This window comes from Talpa occidentalis, unplaced genomic scaffold (genome assembly GCF_014898055.3).
Source record: "Talpa occidentalis isolate TD23 unplaced genomic scaffold, MPIMG_talOcc4v2.1 talOcc4.11, whole genome shotgun sequence".
Lineage (NCBI taxonomy): Eukaryota > Metazoa > Chordata > Mammalia > Eulipotyphla > Talpidae > Talpa > Talpa occidentalis.
The window spans coordinates 67024659-67044200 of NW_023601104.1; the positions used below are offsets into that span (position 1 = coordinate 67024659).

Consider the following 19542-nt stretch of genomic DNA (forward strand, 5'->3'; position numbering starts at 1 on the left):
AGAGGGAAAAAGAAAAATATCTATAGTTTTACTTATAGGAGGAACATAGGGAAGCGAAACAAAGGGCTAGGGGAATAAAAGACAAAACTAGCACGCAAACTATAAATCGGAGACATTTTGCAAGGGAGGGAGAGGGAGAGGGGTCAAAAGAGGGGGAAGAAGGGAAGAGAATAAGGGTTGATGCTCATGGGTGATTGGTGGTGGGTATTTTATGGGGACTACACCTAAGAGGAGAGATCAAACATTGTGCAAAAATGAACAACGATGGAGGGCCTCCCCGGTGGCGCAGCGGTTGAGCGCTGGGTTGCAAAGCTACCCTCAGCCTCTGCAGTGCCAGTTCGATCCCTGGCTGCTGGGCAAGGGTCCCACATGGCGCACAGACCTCTCCTGCCGCCCGCTGCTCCCCTCAGCAGTGTACTTCATCGGTCTGCCTGTTCTGTTCCCCCCTCTGGCTCTGGTGAATTCTCTCACCCTCCCACGCTTCTGACTGTACCCAGTGCTTGTATAAATAAATAAATAAATCTTTAAAAAAAAAAAAAAGAACAACGATGTAAAACAAATATGCACACACACATGCACACATATAAAGTTCTCACCACAAAAAAGAAACAGCAATTATGTGATCTGATGGAGGTATTAGCTAATGCTATAGTGGTAACCATTTGTATTAAACAAATGTATCCAATCACCACACTGTACAGCTTAAACTCACATAATGCTATATGTGAGTCATAACTCAATAAAGTTGGAATAAATACAACATCGAAGGACCTCCTATATAAAAAGCACTTTGTGTACATTATTTTAAACACTTAAAATATGCTATAAGACAGGTAGGCATTAGTTAAAGATAAATAAACCTCTAGGCTTAGCCTTACCTGAGCCCTCAATACCAGCGAGGGCCAAAGCTGGGATTCAAACCCAGTCCTGAATCTTTTTACATTCCCCTTCACCCCTCCGCCCTTCACAACCACAGTTGCCAAACTGTGGAGAGTTCTGAGGATGTCTGGCCTTCAAGGACCCCAGAGAAGAACTATCAGGAGATTTTATTGTACTTGGGAGCCAATTCCTCATCCTTTAGACTGCACCCACGTCTCTGCAAAGGACAGTTCACTTACCTTTCCAGACTACGCCGTGTGTGTGCATGCGCGCACTGGTGACAGGGCTGTAGGCCTCATTCACCCTGTTTCTTATCAACTCATAGAAACCATCCACCCCCAAAACACTGAGGCCAATGACCTCCCTTCCAGACCTTCTACAGCAGGAGTGACTTGGAAAGAAAGAGGCACGGCTGTAGTAGAAATTGCAGTGGCCAGAGGCTCCCTTTGTCTCGACAGCTGCGTAACACCAGGAACATAAGATGTGGCAGAGGGGGGCTCCTTTCCTTCCTCAGTGTCGCCATTTTCTTTGGTAACCCCGAGGGTAGAAACCTGCTGCTCTTCTGTCACAGCTGATAAAGTGGCTTCTGCTTCTTGAACAGCTGTTGTCATCTCTTGGGTGATAATGTCTTAAAAGGGAAGGGATGGGGGAATCACATTTTAAAATAAACAAAATCACTATACCTTAAAAAGTTACTATATTATAATAGAGTGGGGGATAGGGGAAGCAGATAGCTACTTCAGGGATTAGGAAGGCAAAGAAATTGCTCAGAAATAAAGTATCAGTAAATATTTTCAGTGTCACTGCTTTTCGGGAGCAGTGAATCAATTTAAGACAGATAAGGAAGCTAATACAAACATGTACAATAAGATCCAAAACAAAATAAGAAGATTAATAGCTGAGCCCACTATTAGGTATGTTTGAATGTCAACATAATCAGTTTGTTAAGGAACAAATTATACGGAACTCAGCTACACTCAAAAGTTCTCAGAAGCATTTGTACATACTAATTTTCACATTTGCATTCCTAAAAGGGAAAGGGAAGTAACCATTTTAAATTAATGGAATAAAAACTACAATAACTAAGGTTTACTGAGTTTCTGTTATGTACCATACACACACACCACTAAGTGCATGGTAAGCAAGATCTCCTTTTATCCCCTCACATGTATTAATGGGAGGTACATGGAAACCATGTATCACTGTGGTCAAGAATATGACCCCTAGAGCCAGTTTGCCTGGATCTGAATTCTGACCCAGTCACTTACTGACTGTGGGATCTTGAGCAAATTAATATCTGCTCTGGGCCTTGAGTTCCCTCAGATGTGAAATGGAAATAATGATAGTATCTATATCAGAGTTGTTACATAGATTACACTGATAACGTGTAAAACATTTAGTACACTCCTGGTACGTGGTAAGCATGAGGTAAACATCAGTGATTATTACCCTATTTTGAAGAATAATTCAGGTTTAGAGAAGCTAAGGAACCTGCCTTAAGAGTCCTAGTCAGTGTTCTTAACCACTATGCTGACTATACTCATCAGTGGGTAAGGAAGACAGAGTGATAGTCTAAGAAAGAAGGAAATCCACTATTACTCAAGACAACTTAAAGTGGGCTATGTAGATTTGCTTTTGCTTTTAAGAGAATGAAATAAACCTTTCTAATGGCCCTACTTTCTTTACATTAGAGTTCCCTGAAATGTTATTAAAGACTATTTATGAGTCAGTATTTGCCCCCTTTTTTAGGGGTTTGCTGCAAATACTGAACCACAGCCAAAACTTAATTTCTAATGCCTATTATTTCTCATTTTAAAAATACTAACTCTAGATACATAGCATCTGAGCAAGTCCAGTGAAAAATAACATTTCAGGGACAGCTGATAGTTTTTTCAAAAATTTTATCAATAATATCAAGATACTTCTTATAAAAATATTTTCCCTTGGAAACTATCTGCTTTTAAATGGTGTTTATTTTTCAATATAAGTAGTTCCTCTTCTTGGTCCCCATTCATTTTAAACTGCTTTTTCTTTTGAATTGAAGGGATTTTTACATTTGATGGGTTACAGGTCAGTATGACTGAGGGTAAATCTCTTACATGAGCTTTATATTTGCTATTTGTGCTACTATTTAGGTTTTTTCTTTCTTTTGTATTTCTCCAGTAACCTTGTAAATCTCTTTAGAGCCCAAGTCATTGTGCTTTCGTATCTCCAGCACATAGGTTAATACTTTGCTTGCCAGCAAAAGATTATAATATATAGTTTTATCATTTTAGGCAGTATGTATTCTCCAGATTGCCCTCATTTTTGAAAACATAATGAACACTTTTGAGAACAAATATGTAAAAATAAATGTACAATCTATGGTCACAATTGTATGAAGCATCAAGCAATGGCAAAATGGCATGATACTCTGAATAAGTGACTGTGATAAGAGAAAGGAGAGAACTAGAATAATGGAATTTTATTAAAAAAATTCCAATTTTTTCTACATCTCTCATTTTTCCTACTTCCCACAGAGAAAAAAAGTAATATATTAATTATTATAGGTTGCTTCTAAAATCTCACATTCCAGCGAACAAGCTGAAGAACACATTGAATCAGAGGACTGACCATAACTCAAGATACTCATCTGTTCACTATACCCAAATCACCATGAAATCATCGCATAGCCTGAAGAAAATAATGTCCTATGTCATCCCTGGCCCTAAAGTGATTGGCATATGAGTTGTTAACTTCAGGAAAACCATGGAATATATGAGTTTTTTGGCTATTCTCTAACCATTGTTGTCAATAATTTATTTTCACATTCTTTTTATAACCCCAGAAGACAAAAAATTAAAGTAAAAGAAATGACATGACTTTCTCTGAAAAACTTTTTGATTAATTTGGAAAAGGCAGACAGTCAAATTGGATAATTCCAGTCTGAATGGTTCTCTATCTTCACTTACTCATACACTGAATAGGTACCACGCACTGCACAATATGCTGGGAATAAAAAGAAATGACTTGCAGGCCAATGGAACCCGATAGAGAGCCCAGAAATAAAGCCACACTTATATGGACAACTAATCTTTGACAAAGGAGCAAAGAATATGAAATGGAACATGGACAGTTTGTTCAATAAATGGTGCTGGGAAAACTGGACCACCACATGCAAAAAAAGGAAACTAGACCACTACGTCTCACCGTGCGCAAAAATCAACTCAAAATGGATAAAAGACCTGGACATAAGACCTGAAACCATAATATATGTAGAAGAAAATATAGGTAAAACACTACAAAGCATATATCTCAGTAACATCTTTAAAGACTCATCACCCAAGGCAAAGAAAGTCAAGGAAAAGATAAACACCTGGGATTACATCAAACTGAAAAGCTTCTGTACAGCAAAAGAGACATTAGCCAAAACAGAGAGACTCTCATGGATTGGGAAAAAAATTTTGCACTCCATACAACTGATAAGGGACTGGTCACAAAGATATACAAAAAACTCACACAACTCAACAAAAACAGTAAACAATCCAGTCAAGAAATGGGCAGAACTTACAAGACATTTCTCCAAAGAGGAAATGCAAATGGCCAACAGGCATATGAAAAGATGTTCAACATCCCTTATCATCAGGGAAATGCAAATCAAAACCACATTGAGACAACACCTTACACCAGTAAGAATGGCACATATTAAAGAAAATAGCCACAATAAATGTTGGCGAGGATGTGGTGAAAAAGGAACTCTCCCACATTGCTGGTGGGAGTGCAAACTGGTCCAACCACTGTGGAAAGCTGTCTGGAGGTTCCTCAGTCTACTAAAAATGGAGCTACCATACGACCTGGCAATTCCACTATTAGGGATCTACCCAAAGGACACAAAAACAGTGATTCAAAAGGGCACCTGTACCCCTATGTTTATTGCAGCACTATTTACAATAGGTAAAACCTGGAAATAACCCAAATGCCCAAAAGTAGATGACTGGATCAGGATGATGTGGTATATAAACACGATGGAATATTATTCAGCAATCAAAAAATATAAACACATGCCATTCGCAGCAACATGGATGGAGCTAGAAGGAATTATGCTCAGTGAAATAAGCCAGAAGGAAAAAGAAAAATATCGGATGGTTTCACTTATAGCAGGAATATAGGGGAACCAAATAAGACATCAGTGTAAAAAACTAATAACAGTACAAAACACAACAAAGCAAAAACAGACAATTATAAATCAGAGACATCCTGCAGGGGAGGAGGAGGGAGAGGGATCAGAGGGAGGGAGGGAGGAGCACAGGGGACTGAGGTTATGGTGCACAGGTGCATTGGTGAAGGAAACTCTTTGGGGACTACACCTGAGGGGGTGGGGGAAGCAAATATTGTTTAAAAATGAACAATGATGTAAAAAAATTTAAAAAGAGAAAATAAAAAAAGAAAATTCCAAAGGCTTTAGGAGCTCTGTGCCAGAAATATGGCAAAAACTAAACACTTATTCTTATGATAAATTCACCCCTCCTCAAACAAAAACCTAATGTTATAGAAATGCTTTAATAGCTTTACAGCAATCTATTCAATTTTCTATTGGCTTTCCAGAAAATTAATAAATAGGTTTTTGTTGTATTTTTTTTAACTGTTGCATTCAACTGAAGTGTTGGAAACACCTACGTTAGCTTGTGACAATAATTGAATAGTCTGATTTTCTTTAAAAAAAAGGGGGGGTGGGGAGCCTCCCTGGTGGCGCCAACTGGTTGAGCACAGCACTGTGAAGCTATCCGCAGCCTCTGCAGAGCTGGTTGGGTCCCAGCCAGCCTTGGAGCAGCCCACATGACGAGCAGACCTCTCCTGTCTCACCTGCTGCTCCCTCAACAGTGTATTTCATCGGTCTGCCTGTTCTGTTCCCTGCTCTGTCTCTGGTGAATCCTCTCACCCTCCCGTGCATCTGGCCTGTACCCCAGCTCTTGTGTAAATAAACTAAATCTTAAAAAAAAAAAAAAAGAAATGACCTGTTTGAAGATTGTGGTTAATGGAGGCAATCACAGATGAATAAAGGGCACATTTAAAAATCAAAATAGCAATCAATTAGCAAACCTCTTTGGCTGTATTAATATAAGCAGGGAGTACAGAATCAAGACAGCAGTGATTTACTTGGGCTCACTCCCTCTTATTTCTAGTTGAATTTCTTTTCAGTAAAACAAAATTAAAGCAGTCATTTGGCTATTACTATGCGATAAATATTTTGCTAAAGCTTTTTGGGTGAGAAATATCAGGGCCATAAGTATTTTTTAGAATGTGTAAATAAGTTCCTAAATTGTTTATTGTACCATTTAAACATGTAGCTTAATTCACATTTTCCTGTATCTCTATACTTTTTCATAATAAAAGATTTGAAAAATATCAGTCTGTATCAGGGTTTCTCAACCACAGTACTACTGACATTTTGGCTCAATAAATCTTTGTGGTGGGGGCAGAGAGTGTCATCCTTTATCATGAGGGAGGGGGGTGCTGTCCTCTGCATTGTAGGATATTTAGTAGCATCCATCATCTCTATCCACTAAATGTCAGAAGCACTGCTCTGTTATACAACCGACAAAGTCTCCAAACATGGACAAACTGAATACATGTTGGGTGGGGAAGGGGACTGGCTCCCAGCTGACTACCACTGACCTATATGCAGAGGTTATATTTTGATATAATTTCTATATAATATGTTTTACTTGTGTACTTTTGCTTTTCATTAAAACATTGATAATTTGGGGCCTCCGCTCTTGGTGCAAGCGGTTAAGCACCACAATATAAAGCAATCCGCAGGCTCTGCAGGACGAGTTTGATCCCTGGTCAGTCAGGGAGCAATCCACATGGGGCAGCAGACCTCTCCTGTCTCACCCGCTGCTCCCCTCAGCAGTGTATTTTAGTCAGTCTGCCTGTTCTGTTCCCCGCTCTGTCTTGGTGAATCCTCTCACCCCCCGCATCTCTGGTCTGTACCCCAACTCTTGTATGCATAAATAAATAAATCTTTAAAAAAAATAGATAATTTACTTCTAGATATAAAAACATTTTTAAAAAACCATAAAACTAAATTGAAACATTCCAAATTAAACAAAGCTTATTTTTCTTTCTTATTCATGCTTTTTTTTTTTTTTTTTTTTTTTACCTTTAAATGTATTTTCCAATGACTGATAGACCTCAGACTCATATTCTGAGATGGAAACAGTGGTCTCTAAGAAAAACATGGTATTGCTTTCTTTGGTGGATTCCACGAAGTCTCCCGTATTTTGGAGCAGACTTACAACAGAAACTTTCATGTCTTCCATTGGACTCGTGGGAGCAAAGGAACTTTGATCTGAGAAGGCAGACGCTCTGTTATCCCCATTCACTACAAGCAGGGCTGTCCCTGTGTGTGTTTCCCTTTCAGGCAGCCCCTGGGTCCCCTCTGCAGCCTCTGTCAAAGGCTCACCCCCTTCCATCCTGGTATCAGTTACTTGTGCTGTCTGAGATGTTTCCATTCCCACCTGAGTCTCTGTGTTGTCTCCAAGCTCTGTGGTCTTTATCTGGTTTACACTCTCTAATTTGGTATCATCCCACTCATCACTTAGGACAGAGGCAGCTGGAACAGTTGTGCTGACACTCACTGTGACTTCTGGGGCTCCCAGCAGGCTGTCAGTTTCCGGCTTAACACTCAAGGTGTACTCAGGGGTTGCAAGCCAGAGCTTAGTGGCAGAACCCTGGGTGTTATCAGCTGTCATCTGTAAAGGCATCTCTATATTTGGTGTGAGGTTTCCAAGCTCAGTGCCAACTGTGGGTTCAGCAACAGGAAAAGAAGTTGTCCTATATTTTGTGTCTACTTCAAATTTCTCAGTCCGTGGCTTGGTGGTTAGCATTTCTTGAGTATTCACATAGGATGAAGGTAAATATCCCAAACTAACTCCTTCCTGACTTTCAGTTGCAAACAATTGAGTATCCACATACTTCAGAAAACCTTGAGCTGCTTCTGTGGTCACTTCTACAATAGGCTGAATTGTAGAAGGGTTCCTGAAGGGAACCCTACTGAAGGGTTCCTCTTTCTCATCAACATTCAGAGAAACAGTCGCGGTGACAGGGTTGGTTAACGTGGCCTTGGAAAGTCGGTTTCCAGGAGACACTCTCTCTGGCTGGCTGGAACCAAACACTTCTTCCCCTGCTGGCCCAGTAGCAGTGAAAACACCAGGGCTACTAGGCTGCATGAGCCCAGCTTCCATGAGCTGGGTTTCTCTGTTAACAGAAAATACTGTATTTAATGGGACTGCTGAGGGTCCTGTTAATACTAACATTGGATCCTCGGAGACCACCAGTTGGGATGTATACTCTGAAGTAATGGAGCTATTTTCTAGGTCATCAGTGTCCATCCTCTCAGACTGCCCTTCGTCATCATGAACAAGGGCTATCTCCCCTCTTTCCATCCTGGGAAAGGCCAGACATTGTGTGGCAAAGTTGAGAAGTAGGAGGCTACAGACAGCCAGACACAAGTGCGACACAATTGATCTGCTCATAGTGGAAGAGAACTGTGCACTTAAGTTGGCAGAGTTGACAATTCCAGTAATTGAGTCCTGCAGGAAAATGAAGCATACCAAACTGTCATCTATTTTGTAATACGCAGCTTGAAATTAGACCATAAGTAAAATAATCTCTTTCATTTCATGCTCAGAGATGGCAAGAGAGGACTGTTCTATTTCTTTGTACCTTTGAGACATGGATAACCCAGTTCATTTTTCCCTGATGAATTCTGCAGCTGATTTAACTTGACTCTCTCTAGAAAAGGTACACACAGTTCAAGTACTAAGTTCATGAGTCCTTAAATACCTACTTGAAATAAACTACCCTTGAAGTCACATTTCAATATTCTCCCCAAATTCCTCTAGTAATCATGCGGTCAAATGACTGCTGAAATAGCAACAGTGCAAGAATATAGAAAGATGAGATTACATTTACTTATAATCAAAGGCCATTTGAAGTGTGTTTTAAAACTTATTAAATATCGTCATAAAATAGTGAATACCAGTTACATTCAAGTGTTTTTATTAATTATATAAATATTTTCAATTAATAGGTCTTTCAAATGATTATTCTCTGCAATACTATAAAAAGTACTGGCAAAACTTTCATTTTTCAAAATTTAAGAATTAGAAAAGGCAAAAATGTTCATGTAAAAATAAATATATTTTTAGAAAAAATTAACATTTAATTTAACATGTTTTTAAATTAGCAATCTTTACTGAACATACATTAGTGTAAGATTAAGATGATTTACATACTTTTAAAAACTAATCACACTCTCTCACTACAACTAAAATTATACCAAAACTACTAAGTTTGCCCCAAACTTAAAGGTTTTAGTTCCTCTTATCTATTTTGCTGAGTAGGGTCCTTCTTTTCCTATCATCAGAAATTTCTCAGCTCTTGCAGTCTTTCTACATTAAACCTAGGAATTAAAATTTCAAAATAAAAACCTTATCTTTATAAAGTTATACTTTTTTCCCAATACCTAATCATTAAATTATCTGGGCTAAGCATATCATGTGCTGATATAAACTCTGAGAACTTACACTGTACAGGGATTTCTCTCTGAAGGAGCTCAAAACTCCACATGATCACTTTAGTCTCTTTAAGACAGAGAAAAGGTCAAGTTCTTTGGGCATAATCTAGATGGCTAAAGAGAAAAATAAAGCTAGATGTCTCCAGCTAGAAAAATAAAGCTAGATGAGGAAAGAGGAACCCATGGAGCAGAGGATTCTTGCCAACTACTACTTGCCACATGAATGGATCATCCTGGAAGCAGACCCCACCAATCCCAGGCAGGTCTTCAGAAGACTACAGTCCCCGCTGACATCTTAGCTGCATCTTTTTGAGAAAACTTCAGTCAGAAGCACCCAGCTATGCTACCCACCCCCAATTCCTAATGCACAGAAATGGAATAAGGTAATAAATATCTATTGCCACCAAGTGTTGGGCTAATTTGTTACAAAGTAATCTGGAATCCACAGTACTTTGGGAAAATACAGGAATGGATGCTGGCATGAGTCATGGGGTCATGTGCAGAAAAAGAACAACATATCAGGAATCATAAATTTACAGCATAAGAAATCTAAAACTCAGAGGTGTCTAGAAAAATATAAGCACCCTTGCATCCCACAAGAACGCTCTGAGAGCGAGAAGGATGCTCCCATATATATGCCAAAGATTTGAAACAATTTTATTTAAATATTGGGGCCTCCACGGTGGCATAGCGGGTTGAGCGCAGTGCTGTGAAGCTGTCCGCAGCCTCTGCAGTGCAGGTTTGATTGCTGGCCTCCCAGGGAGATACCCATTCTGCTCCCTGCTCTGTCTCTGGTGAATTCTCTCACCCTCCCGCGCCTCTGGCCTGAACCCCAGTTCTTGTATAAATAAATAAATCTTTTAAAATAATAATAATAAATATTAAATTGCACACAGGCAGCTTGTTTTAAAAGGAGGGAATATGGAAGAGAGATTTGTTTCAAAAAGGGACTAGCGAGTGCCAAGGCATGCCAACATTCAGGACATTCATGATCACAACTTCAGACACACCATAGAGCAGCCCAATTCACAACCTGGGTTGGCCTGCTGCCTCTATTTTCCTCCCTAAAAGCAAAAACATAGGAGTTATAAAGCTAATGTTCCCACAGTTGAACGATGAAACTTTATAAAGTTGAAGAACATAAAAGCTACAAAACTCTCTTATTCACTTTTTTTTTTTTTTTTTTGAGATTTATTTATTTATACAAGCACTGGGTACAGTCAGAAGTGCGGGAGAGTGAGAGAATTCACCAGAGCCGGAGCAGGGAGCAGAGCAGGCAGAAGGACCGAGGTACACTGCTGAGGGGAGCAGCGGGCGCTGCAGGAGAGGTCTACGTGCCATGTGAGACCCTTGCCCGTGGCCGGGGATCGAACTGGAGCTGCAGAGGCTGCGGGCAGCTTCGCAGCCCAGCGCTCAACCGCTGCGCCACTGGGGAGGCCTTCTGTCGTTCACTTTTGATCAGTTCAGAGAACTGCCCTTTCTTAAACAAATATTTTTTTCCATTCAGTGAAATCTTACTAAAAACCCCAGATGTTGGAGGGTATGGCCTAAAAGCTGAGTCTACATGATTCCATGCTTCTGGATAAAAACCTGAAAAAATACTGACCATCATGAGTGGCAACAGTTTGGAGGAACTTGAAGTAAATAGGCAAAAAATGATTCCTGAATAGCTTTATTGTTTTTTAGGACATGCAATGTGATACTGGACAAATGTGTCCTTTTACAAAATGAGGAGTCAATCAAAATAATCTTTGACAGGGGAAGGAAGAGCACAAGGGACTATGGTGAAGGTTCACAGGTGAGCTGGTGATGAAAATTTTACAGGGAATATGCAATGATGTAAAAGATATAAATAAAAAATAAATAAACTATGAAAAAAAGCAAAATAATCTTTGAAATTCCTTGTACCCACCCTGATTCCATTTTCATACTTTATCTAAGTACATTATGTGAAATAAGAATACAAATGTTTTCATATTCCCACAATTTTGCCATTGAGTAGGCAAGGCACCCAAATGATTGAACATATGCTTCACGTTTTATTTATATGTTTTGGTGTCATGAAAACTGAAAAAATAATTTTTGAACATGGGGCCTCCCTGGTGGCACAGTGAGTTGAGCGCCGTGCTGTCTGCAGCCTCTGTAGTGAGGGTTCGATCCCGTCCGGCCTGCGAGAATCCCACATGGTACTGCAGACCTCTCCTCTCTTGACCGCTGCTCCCCTCAGCAGTGTATTTCGTCAGTCTGCCTGTTCTATTCCCCGCTCTGTCTCCAGTGAATCCTCTCACCCTCCTGCGCCTCTGGCCTGTACCCCAGCTCTTGCATAAAAATAAATAAATCTTAAAAAAAAAAAAAAAAAAAAAGATGGGCCTCCCCAGTGGTGCAGCGTTTGAGCACTGGGTTGCGAAGCTGCCCGCAGCCTCTGCAGCGCGGGTTCGATCCCCAGCCGCCGGGCGACGGTCCCACATGGCGGCGCAGACCTCTCCTGTCACACCCGCTGCTCCCCTCAGCAGTGTACTTCATCGGTCTGCCTGTTCTGTTCTCCGCTGTGGCTCTGGTGAATTCTCTCACCCTCCCGCGCTTCTGACTGTACTCACTGCTTGTATAAATAAATAAATAAATAAACAAACAAACAAACAAATAAATAAATAAATCTTAAAAAAAAAAAAGGGAATTTTTGAACAAATGCGATTTGCTAAGGCAAGTAATAAAGATTGAATATCAACTCATTTGCCTTTCCAAAACAGGATTCTCTTCAAAGTTTTTTGTTCATCTGGATCTCGAATTTAAGAATATTTGTGTGACAAGAATTCTGCCATTGCTCTAAAAGACTCCCTTTCATAATTGTCGGCTACCTGCTTTCTAAATCCAATTACAACCCAAAAAGTGGGGGTGAACAGCAAGTCTATTCTATGTTGGTGCATTGGGGCCATATGCTCCTACTCCCCACTATTCAAAGGATTCATGAACTTGAAAAGGAGCAGAAAAGACAGCGTGTAGGGACAGCAGCAGGGCACACATGTGTATTTCAGATAAACTGGTAGATGACCTTCAAAGTTCCAGGTCTTTCTCCATCTTTCAAAGTTCACATAGCTACATCAGCATGTTTGGTGCCCCAACTAGGAGTTGTATAACATTAGAGAAAAAATAAGAAAGACCTGGCCCTTATCAATTCAGTGAAAATATTTCCAAACCTAAATAATCATCTGCACTTCTATTTTGAAGGTTATGGGACTCTTCTTTTCACCTGAACATTGTATCACCTTGCTGGCAAAGTGCCTGACACTGAGAAAATTCTAGGTAAATATTGGCTTAACAAACAGATGATGTCTATAGCATGCTTTGCTGGGGGAGAAAGAGGGGAAGTAGTTTTCCTTGCTTATCAGAATTCTATGTCTTAATTAGGGTACATCCACTCAATCATAAGAAAATCTAACAAACAAAAAAAAAGAATATTCTTTAACTCTTTCTTCCTAGGAAGGAAACTGGGGTTTTGGGTGGAAGGGTTTTTCCCCCTACTACAGCTGTCAATGCGACATTAATTCAGATAAATAAAATCTAACCAAATTGCTGATAGTGGATATGAGCTTCATTATTAGCCTTAAAGGTATTCCTTTTAGAGCAATTCAGCAGCACGTTGTCTATCATTCACTATCAAAGTAACCTCATGGCTCAGCAGTCCTCTGAACAATTTACTGCCTTTTTGCCACCAGTGGTCAGATAAGCTATTCTGTCAGTGTTATCCGTGACAATCTTAACTACAATCCAAAATCTGTTTCTCTGTCAATTCTAGGCATACTCAAGTTTCAAAGACAAATGAAAGACAATATAAAAAATACAGCCCACATCATCATGGTAGATTTAATAATCAGTTTTTTTAAAAACACTTGAGCTACATTTTTCCAATAAAATGTATATGTCTATTGTTCCCTATGTTAGTAAAATGAAGACCTAAAAATGAACCAGCATGTTAACATTCTGCTCAGTGACAAAGCTACTGCTTCCAAAGTGAGTTGAGTTCTGCACATAACATATAAGAAGCACGAGAATTGCCCTAGACTCAAGACACAGGAGCCGGTGGAGTATGCCAATAAACTCATGGCCATGTGCTGCATGTGTTCTTTTTTTTGGAGTAAACATAAGTACTGTAAATAGCTGGCTTAGGGTTTCAGGGAAATGTTATCTTGTCTTAGATTTTAATTATTATAAACACCATTTTCTTTCTAAACTTGGTCCCATCTTAAACTCTTCTCTTCCTTATATTCTAGATTCGCAACCTCTGTGGATTCTCCACTCATAAAATCTCAAACCTATCTCTTCTAGTCACCTCGTCGGAATGCTATTATTAGCTATTGCTGATTTGCCTCTTCATCAATGATTGTATTCAGACTCTCTCCTCTCCAGTCCATTGTATACAATCCAGGTGATTTATTCTTAAGAATAAAAATGATAATAATAAATCAAAAAATAGCTACCTATTAGGGGATGCTATGTGCTGAATGTTGTGTCTTATGTAAATAATCTTATTTAATCCTTACGACTATCTAATTAACTAGGTACCACCATTATCCCCATTTTTATTGATGAGAACACTGAAGCCCTATAGAGGATAATTAACTTGACTACAAGGTCATATCTGTTTTTGAACTTGTGAATTTTGTCAGACGTCAAGTTTCCTGCCTTTGCCACTGCAATTCTCTGCCTTCCCAAAACACAGCATGTAGGTTCCCCAAGCGTGCAACTGCCAAACTTCAGATCTATAATGTGACTCCATACCATTCGTGCCTAGGACAAATACAATCTCCAGTTGGATGTATTACTACTGTCTTAGGCTCCTTACTTAGTCCAGGTTCCCATATTTTTGTTCATACCACTGCACTAGCCAGAGCACTTGCTCCCCCATTTTCCCTACCCTGATATCCAAATCCTTGCCCCCTAGATCATGACCTGTTTGTTAACTCCTGGCTCATTCTCTACCACCTCTTCCATTTCCTCTAGCACAATCATCATGTCTGTAAATTCTGCCATCTCAAATAAGATTATGTTCTTTGCATGCAAATGCTGGTGTTTTCATTTCCTTTGTTTGCCATATAATTGCTAGTGATGGTAGACACATAAAGGAAGTGTTCAATAAATATTTGCTAGTGCAAATATAAATACCCTTTAAGACTGTATGAATGTAAAAAGAATGTTCAAAGTCTCCTTTTATACTGTAAGACAGTCAATGACATTTCATGGTTTGTCCATATCTAATTGTATGCTTTGTTCAGCACCTAGCCGATCCTGGCTACTTATTCAAGGGGTCATTTCAATAATAGTAATAACTTCTGTATTCTCATTTCTGCTGTATTTTAAGTTTTCAGAGTTTATTTCATTAAAATGATAGAGCAACAGTAACAAGTGGCAAGTCTCAGAGCCTCAGGTTGATTTGCTTTACAATTATCCACCTTTTAAAATTCAATTTGTGATTCTCTGATTGATAAGAAAAAGGAAACTCCCTTCTTTGTGCCTTAATAACCTTTCCATCTTCTGTTTTTCCTGATCCTTAATGACTAATTTGTCATTGACTTACCTTTTCTTTTCATCTTTCAAGGTTCTCATTGCCAATTCTATTTCATTTGTTTAAAGCTGAGCTTATCAAGACTATGATCCTATTAACTCAACTGTGGCATATAAGCTTTAAGGTACCACAGTTCTGATTCACTGTGTTATTGACAGCTGTCACTGGCCTGATACATCGGTTTTAAAATCTGGCCCAGTCATTCTTCATTTTAAATTAAATAACTGGAATGAAAGATGATCCTTTCAGCAGCATGTTCGACCACAGTGGAAGGAGGGAGAATGGAGTATAACCACAAAGAAAAGCATGGTCCCTCGGAGCAAAGCATCATCAGTGCTGACAGAAATCAGGGTAAGTAGCCTAGGGTCAAGATGGCAACTAACAGCAAAGTGCTTGACCACTCCTGCAGGCCACAGCTAAGTTCTAAACACGGAATGCACAGCTTTATTCTCTACAATTTAGCAATGTAGACAAATGAAGATGTTTGTATTTATCACCCCTACCAGCACATCATCCTGTCCCTGGCAAACAAAACTGGACTTAAAGATTTAAAACCTGACTTCAAGTCCCAGCTTTACCTTGGACAAATCACTAAAACTCAGTTTCCTCATTGCAAAATAAAGATGATCCTCATTCTATTCAAAGGATAGAAGAGAGACCAAAGAGCAATAATAGACATGAAAACAGTTTGAAGGAAAAGTTTTGTACCATACAATGTAAGTCATGTTAGTGTGGTGCTGCTATGATTCCCCTCAAATTACAGAAAGGTGACAAATTTGAAGCATCCATGATACCAGTCACAAATGGAACATCTTTTTCTCTTACATATTCCCATGAAGCTTCCCTTTCAGTTTCTTAATTAGACAAAGTGACCAGGGAGTCTTCTGATGTTTGCAGAATCTTGACCTACTCAATTTTGATCAGCAAGTTCTTGTCCATCCATCATCTAGTCCTTTACAATGACCCAATTTGACATCTCACTTCTGTTCTTTGTGGTCCTCAAACTTCATTAGCTTGACAAGAGCACTAGGTACTAGGTGGCTTATAAGGAGGGGTTAATCCCCAGGTAAACATTTCAAGAAATAAATATAATATCTCACATTTCAAAGTGAAACTGGATTCAGATACTTTTCTTATAATTGCCAAGTAACACAATATGAAAAAAACAGGACTGACCACACATCTTAATGAGTTTTCAATTTACAGAGATTAAGTCCAAATTCTCTCTCAACAGCCAGTTCCAAACAGAAAATTAAAAGACAAAAATATAATTTTAGGTTCACCTTGACTAACTAGTCAGAATTTCCCCAAAAATGGAAATTTTCCATGTAGATAAGCCCATCTCCCTCATTTTGATTCTATACTTACATTTAGCATTAAACCACTTTTGTAATACCAAATAATGATATTGAAAAATCTAGCAGGAAATGCCGGAACAGAAAGGTAAAGAAGCCTCCCATGAAAACAAAGACAAATTCACATCTCTCTAATTGGCTCTGTTGCTGTAGCTACCTTAGACTTGGTGAGTCTTGGGAGTTTTGTGAATAAGCACAATCAATATCAAGTCTGCTGTCTAAGTGCCTGGTTCATTATTATGACAAATATATAAAACTCTATCTTACCCGTACAGTAAGTCAGACTACCCTTAAATCTCTACTGTGTGGGAAGTAGCAATGTTCTGATACCAAGAAACCTCACCCCTATTTTGAAGTTCTTTGAATAGATGCTACGTGGAGTTCTATCCTCAAGCGAGCAGAAATCAGTGGCTTAAAGTAGACTCTGAGGCGCAACAGCATCACTTGTGATAAAGGAAATACACAAAAAGGAGGGGAAGGCACGCCAATTCTGACCTCACCTTTTGCTCGCCACGGAAGAAATCCTTTAGAGCTACGAATGGATTTCTGAACCACTCCACTACATCCTTAAGTTTCAAACTAAAACTTCCGAAGAAAATAAGGAAGATACTGAAAGCAGCCTAGCTACTATTCTCCACGTCAGCTCTGCACTGAAATTAGGTGCCAGCGTCCCGCCTGATCTTCGGGGTCAGCGGGGAGAGCGAAGATTTCTCATGCTTAAGAACTCCAAACTCTTCAGGGTCCAGTATTTTGTGCGCCCCTGATTCTTCCCACCAGCCAGGGCTCTACATATTTGGTCTCTACACAGGTTGGGTTGTCACTGAGGAGGATGCACAGAAGACATCTGGGCACCTCCAGGCAGCACTGCCCAACCATTCTGGAGCCTCTGGCAGAGCCAGACCTCCTCTGCGTTTAACCTCCAGGCCATCCTTGCAATTGAGTAACCTTTGCAAAGAACCTCTTCCAGCGGTGCCCTGGAGGACCAGTCAGGATTTGAGCAAGGAGGTTCCGTGGTATTTCTGCGCTAAACATTCAACTGTTTGTTTTCTGCAAAGTAACACAACACATTTCGGGGGCCTCGGCAGTCCCCATACGCTTCTTGGCTGCAGGGAACTGATTAGCATCGGGGGAAATTGGGATCAATCGTTTGAAAGGAGCAAATTGTAGTCTTGGGGAACTTCTCTATCACCGCTGTGAGAGTGGGAGGGGAGGAAGAGAAGAAAGAAAAGCCCACACAAAGCAGCCAGCTCTGCAAGCTCCGCCAGCACAAAGGCCCGCTCGCTAGTGCGGAGCCGGGAGGCTGGGCTGGAGCTCGGAGTGCAGCGAGTCCTCGGAGGCCTGCGCACCGCGCCCGACGCTCCCGGAGCTGCCCCAGCGCACCCCGCGCCCGGCACCGCGTTCCGGCGGGGCGCTGGGCGCACTCCTGGAGCGCCCCGGGCTGTCGCGCTCCCCGGGCTGCACCGCTCCCAGAGCGACCCCGCGCTGCCCGGACTCCGGCTCCACGACTGCCCTGACTCCGGGTGAGCAGCCTCGGTCGCCCGAGTGGCAGGAGCCGGGCCCGTCCTCACCTGTGCGCCTTCAGCCGAGCAGCGCGCAGTGGAGAGCGGCGGCGCCGGCGCTCGGCATCCCCGCGGCGGCCCCTGCAGCGGTGGCGGCTCCCTCCGCTGTCTGGGACGCCAGGGGGAGGGCGCTTCGCTTTGTTGCTTATTCATGAGGCCGCGGCTACGGCTGGGGATTGGGCGGTGGGGAGATGCGCCCGCCCCGACTCTGCTGGCACTGACACCCGATGCCGTCGCCCCACGCCCCTCCGCGCCCACTTCCCCGCCTCTGCTGCGGCTCCGGGGGCCGCGCTGCGCCGGCGGGTCTCGCTCCCGGCCGGGGGCCGGGCTCCCTTGCGAAGACCCTCCCCGCCTCCGCCCTGCAGCCCCTCTTCGCAGCCTGGGCTGCTTCTGCGGCAGCGTCTCCATCAGTGCCTGGGGAAAAGAGAACAGGTCACTGTTTTCGCTAGAAGATCCCGAATTTCGCTGGTCCTTGGTTAGGGCAAGGGACGCAAGTCGGAAGGTGTAGGATGTCCCTTGTGCGGCTTAGCCGTGCCCCTAAGTAGAACCCAGTAAAGTGAACCTACGCAAAGTGTTCCTTTCTCCACCATTCTGAGAAGTTGCAAATAAGTGCTAATAAGGAATACGGTTTATTGAGCTCTTACTCCTGCCAGGCACAATGCTTCGCTCATTGCCTGCTTAATCTACCGAATAACCTTGAAATATAAATATTGATGATCCCCCATTTAACTGGGGAGGAAGTTGAGACTTGAAAACTGTGTAACTTGCTCAGAGACTTAATGGCTAACGTGGTCCCCAGGAATTCAGGAATTCATGACCTCCATTCTTGAGTTTTTCGGAGTCTCGATTTCCTTTTCTATGGCTCCTAATTGTGAGTAGAAAGAGTTGTCAGGAATGTGAAGGCCCCTCTAGAACAACCCCCACAGTACCGTGCTTTCCATACTTTATCTCCTATACTTTTTAGATCTCTCCTTTATAACAGCGATTTTAGCCCTGTTTTATCATTTGTAAGCAACTTGAAGTCAGGGCAAGGTCTTGTTCACCTTTGACCACACACACACACACACACACACACACACACACACACACACCTAACACACAGATGAGTCTGCACTATGATCTTACCTATTACATTCCTTTTAGAAGATACTATCTTTGTATTTCCAGAAAGATAGTTAAAAATAGTTGAGAAATGGAATGTGATTGAGTTGAATTAAATATATAAGGCTTGTTTTTGATGTGTGTTCAATGTAATACAATATAATATATTGTGCTGTGACCAAGCCTTCTACCTAAATTCAATACCCACCTGGCGGGTAAGCCACACCCAACCCAACCAAGCTGTATTTGAACATTTTATTTTTAAGTAAGTGGTTTGAAAACAGTGTTATATAGTATTGTGAGATTCCCCAGCTAGACCACAAAATTGGATCTACTTAACTCAAGTTCAGGCAAATAACAATACTAACAGAAAAATGACCTGATCAGTCAGGTTGGACCAAAGGAACAAGAAGACTGGAAAAAGGCAGCAGGAGGAAAAAGATTCCAGCTCCCAGACACCTAGCACCAGCCCTACACCCAAACTGGAACTATTCCTTTTCTTTGACATCTTTCTGCCTCCTGTTCTGC

General features: G+C 41.2%; 1 protein-coding gene across 1 annotated transcript in view; it reads right to left on the reverse strand.

The window, feature by feature from the left end:
• Positions 1 to 18003, reverse strand: part of ARMH4 (armadillo like helical domain containing 4) — a 105234-nt gene extending 87231 nt beyond the window's left edge. Inside the window, exons 1-3 of the mRNA XM_037503416.2 lie at positions 17923 to 18003; positions 7022 to 8453; positions 1253 to 1507 (exon numbers count right to left, since the gene is read on the reverse strand). Of these exons, the coding sequence (XP_037359313.1) occupies positions 1253 to 1507; positions 7022 to 8396 (1630 nt within the window). The 5' untranslated portion in view covers positions 8397 to 8453; positions 17923 to 18003. The remainder of the gene's footprint in view (positions 1 to 1252; positions 1508 to 7021; positions 8454 to 17922) is intronic.
• Between the last annotated feature and the right edge of the window lie 1539 nt (positions 18004 to 19542).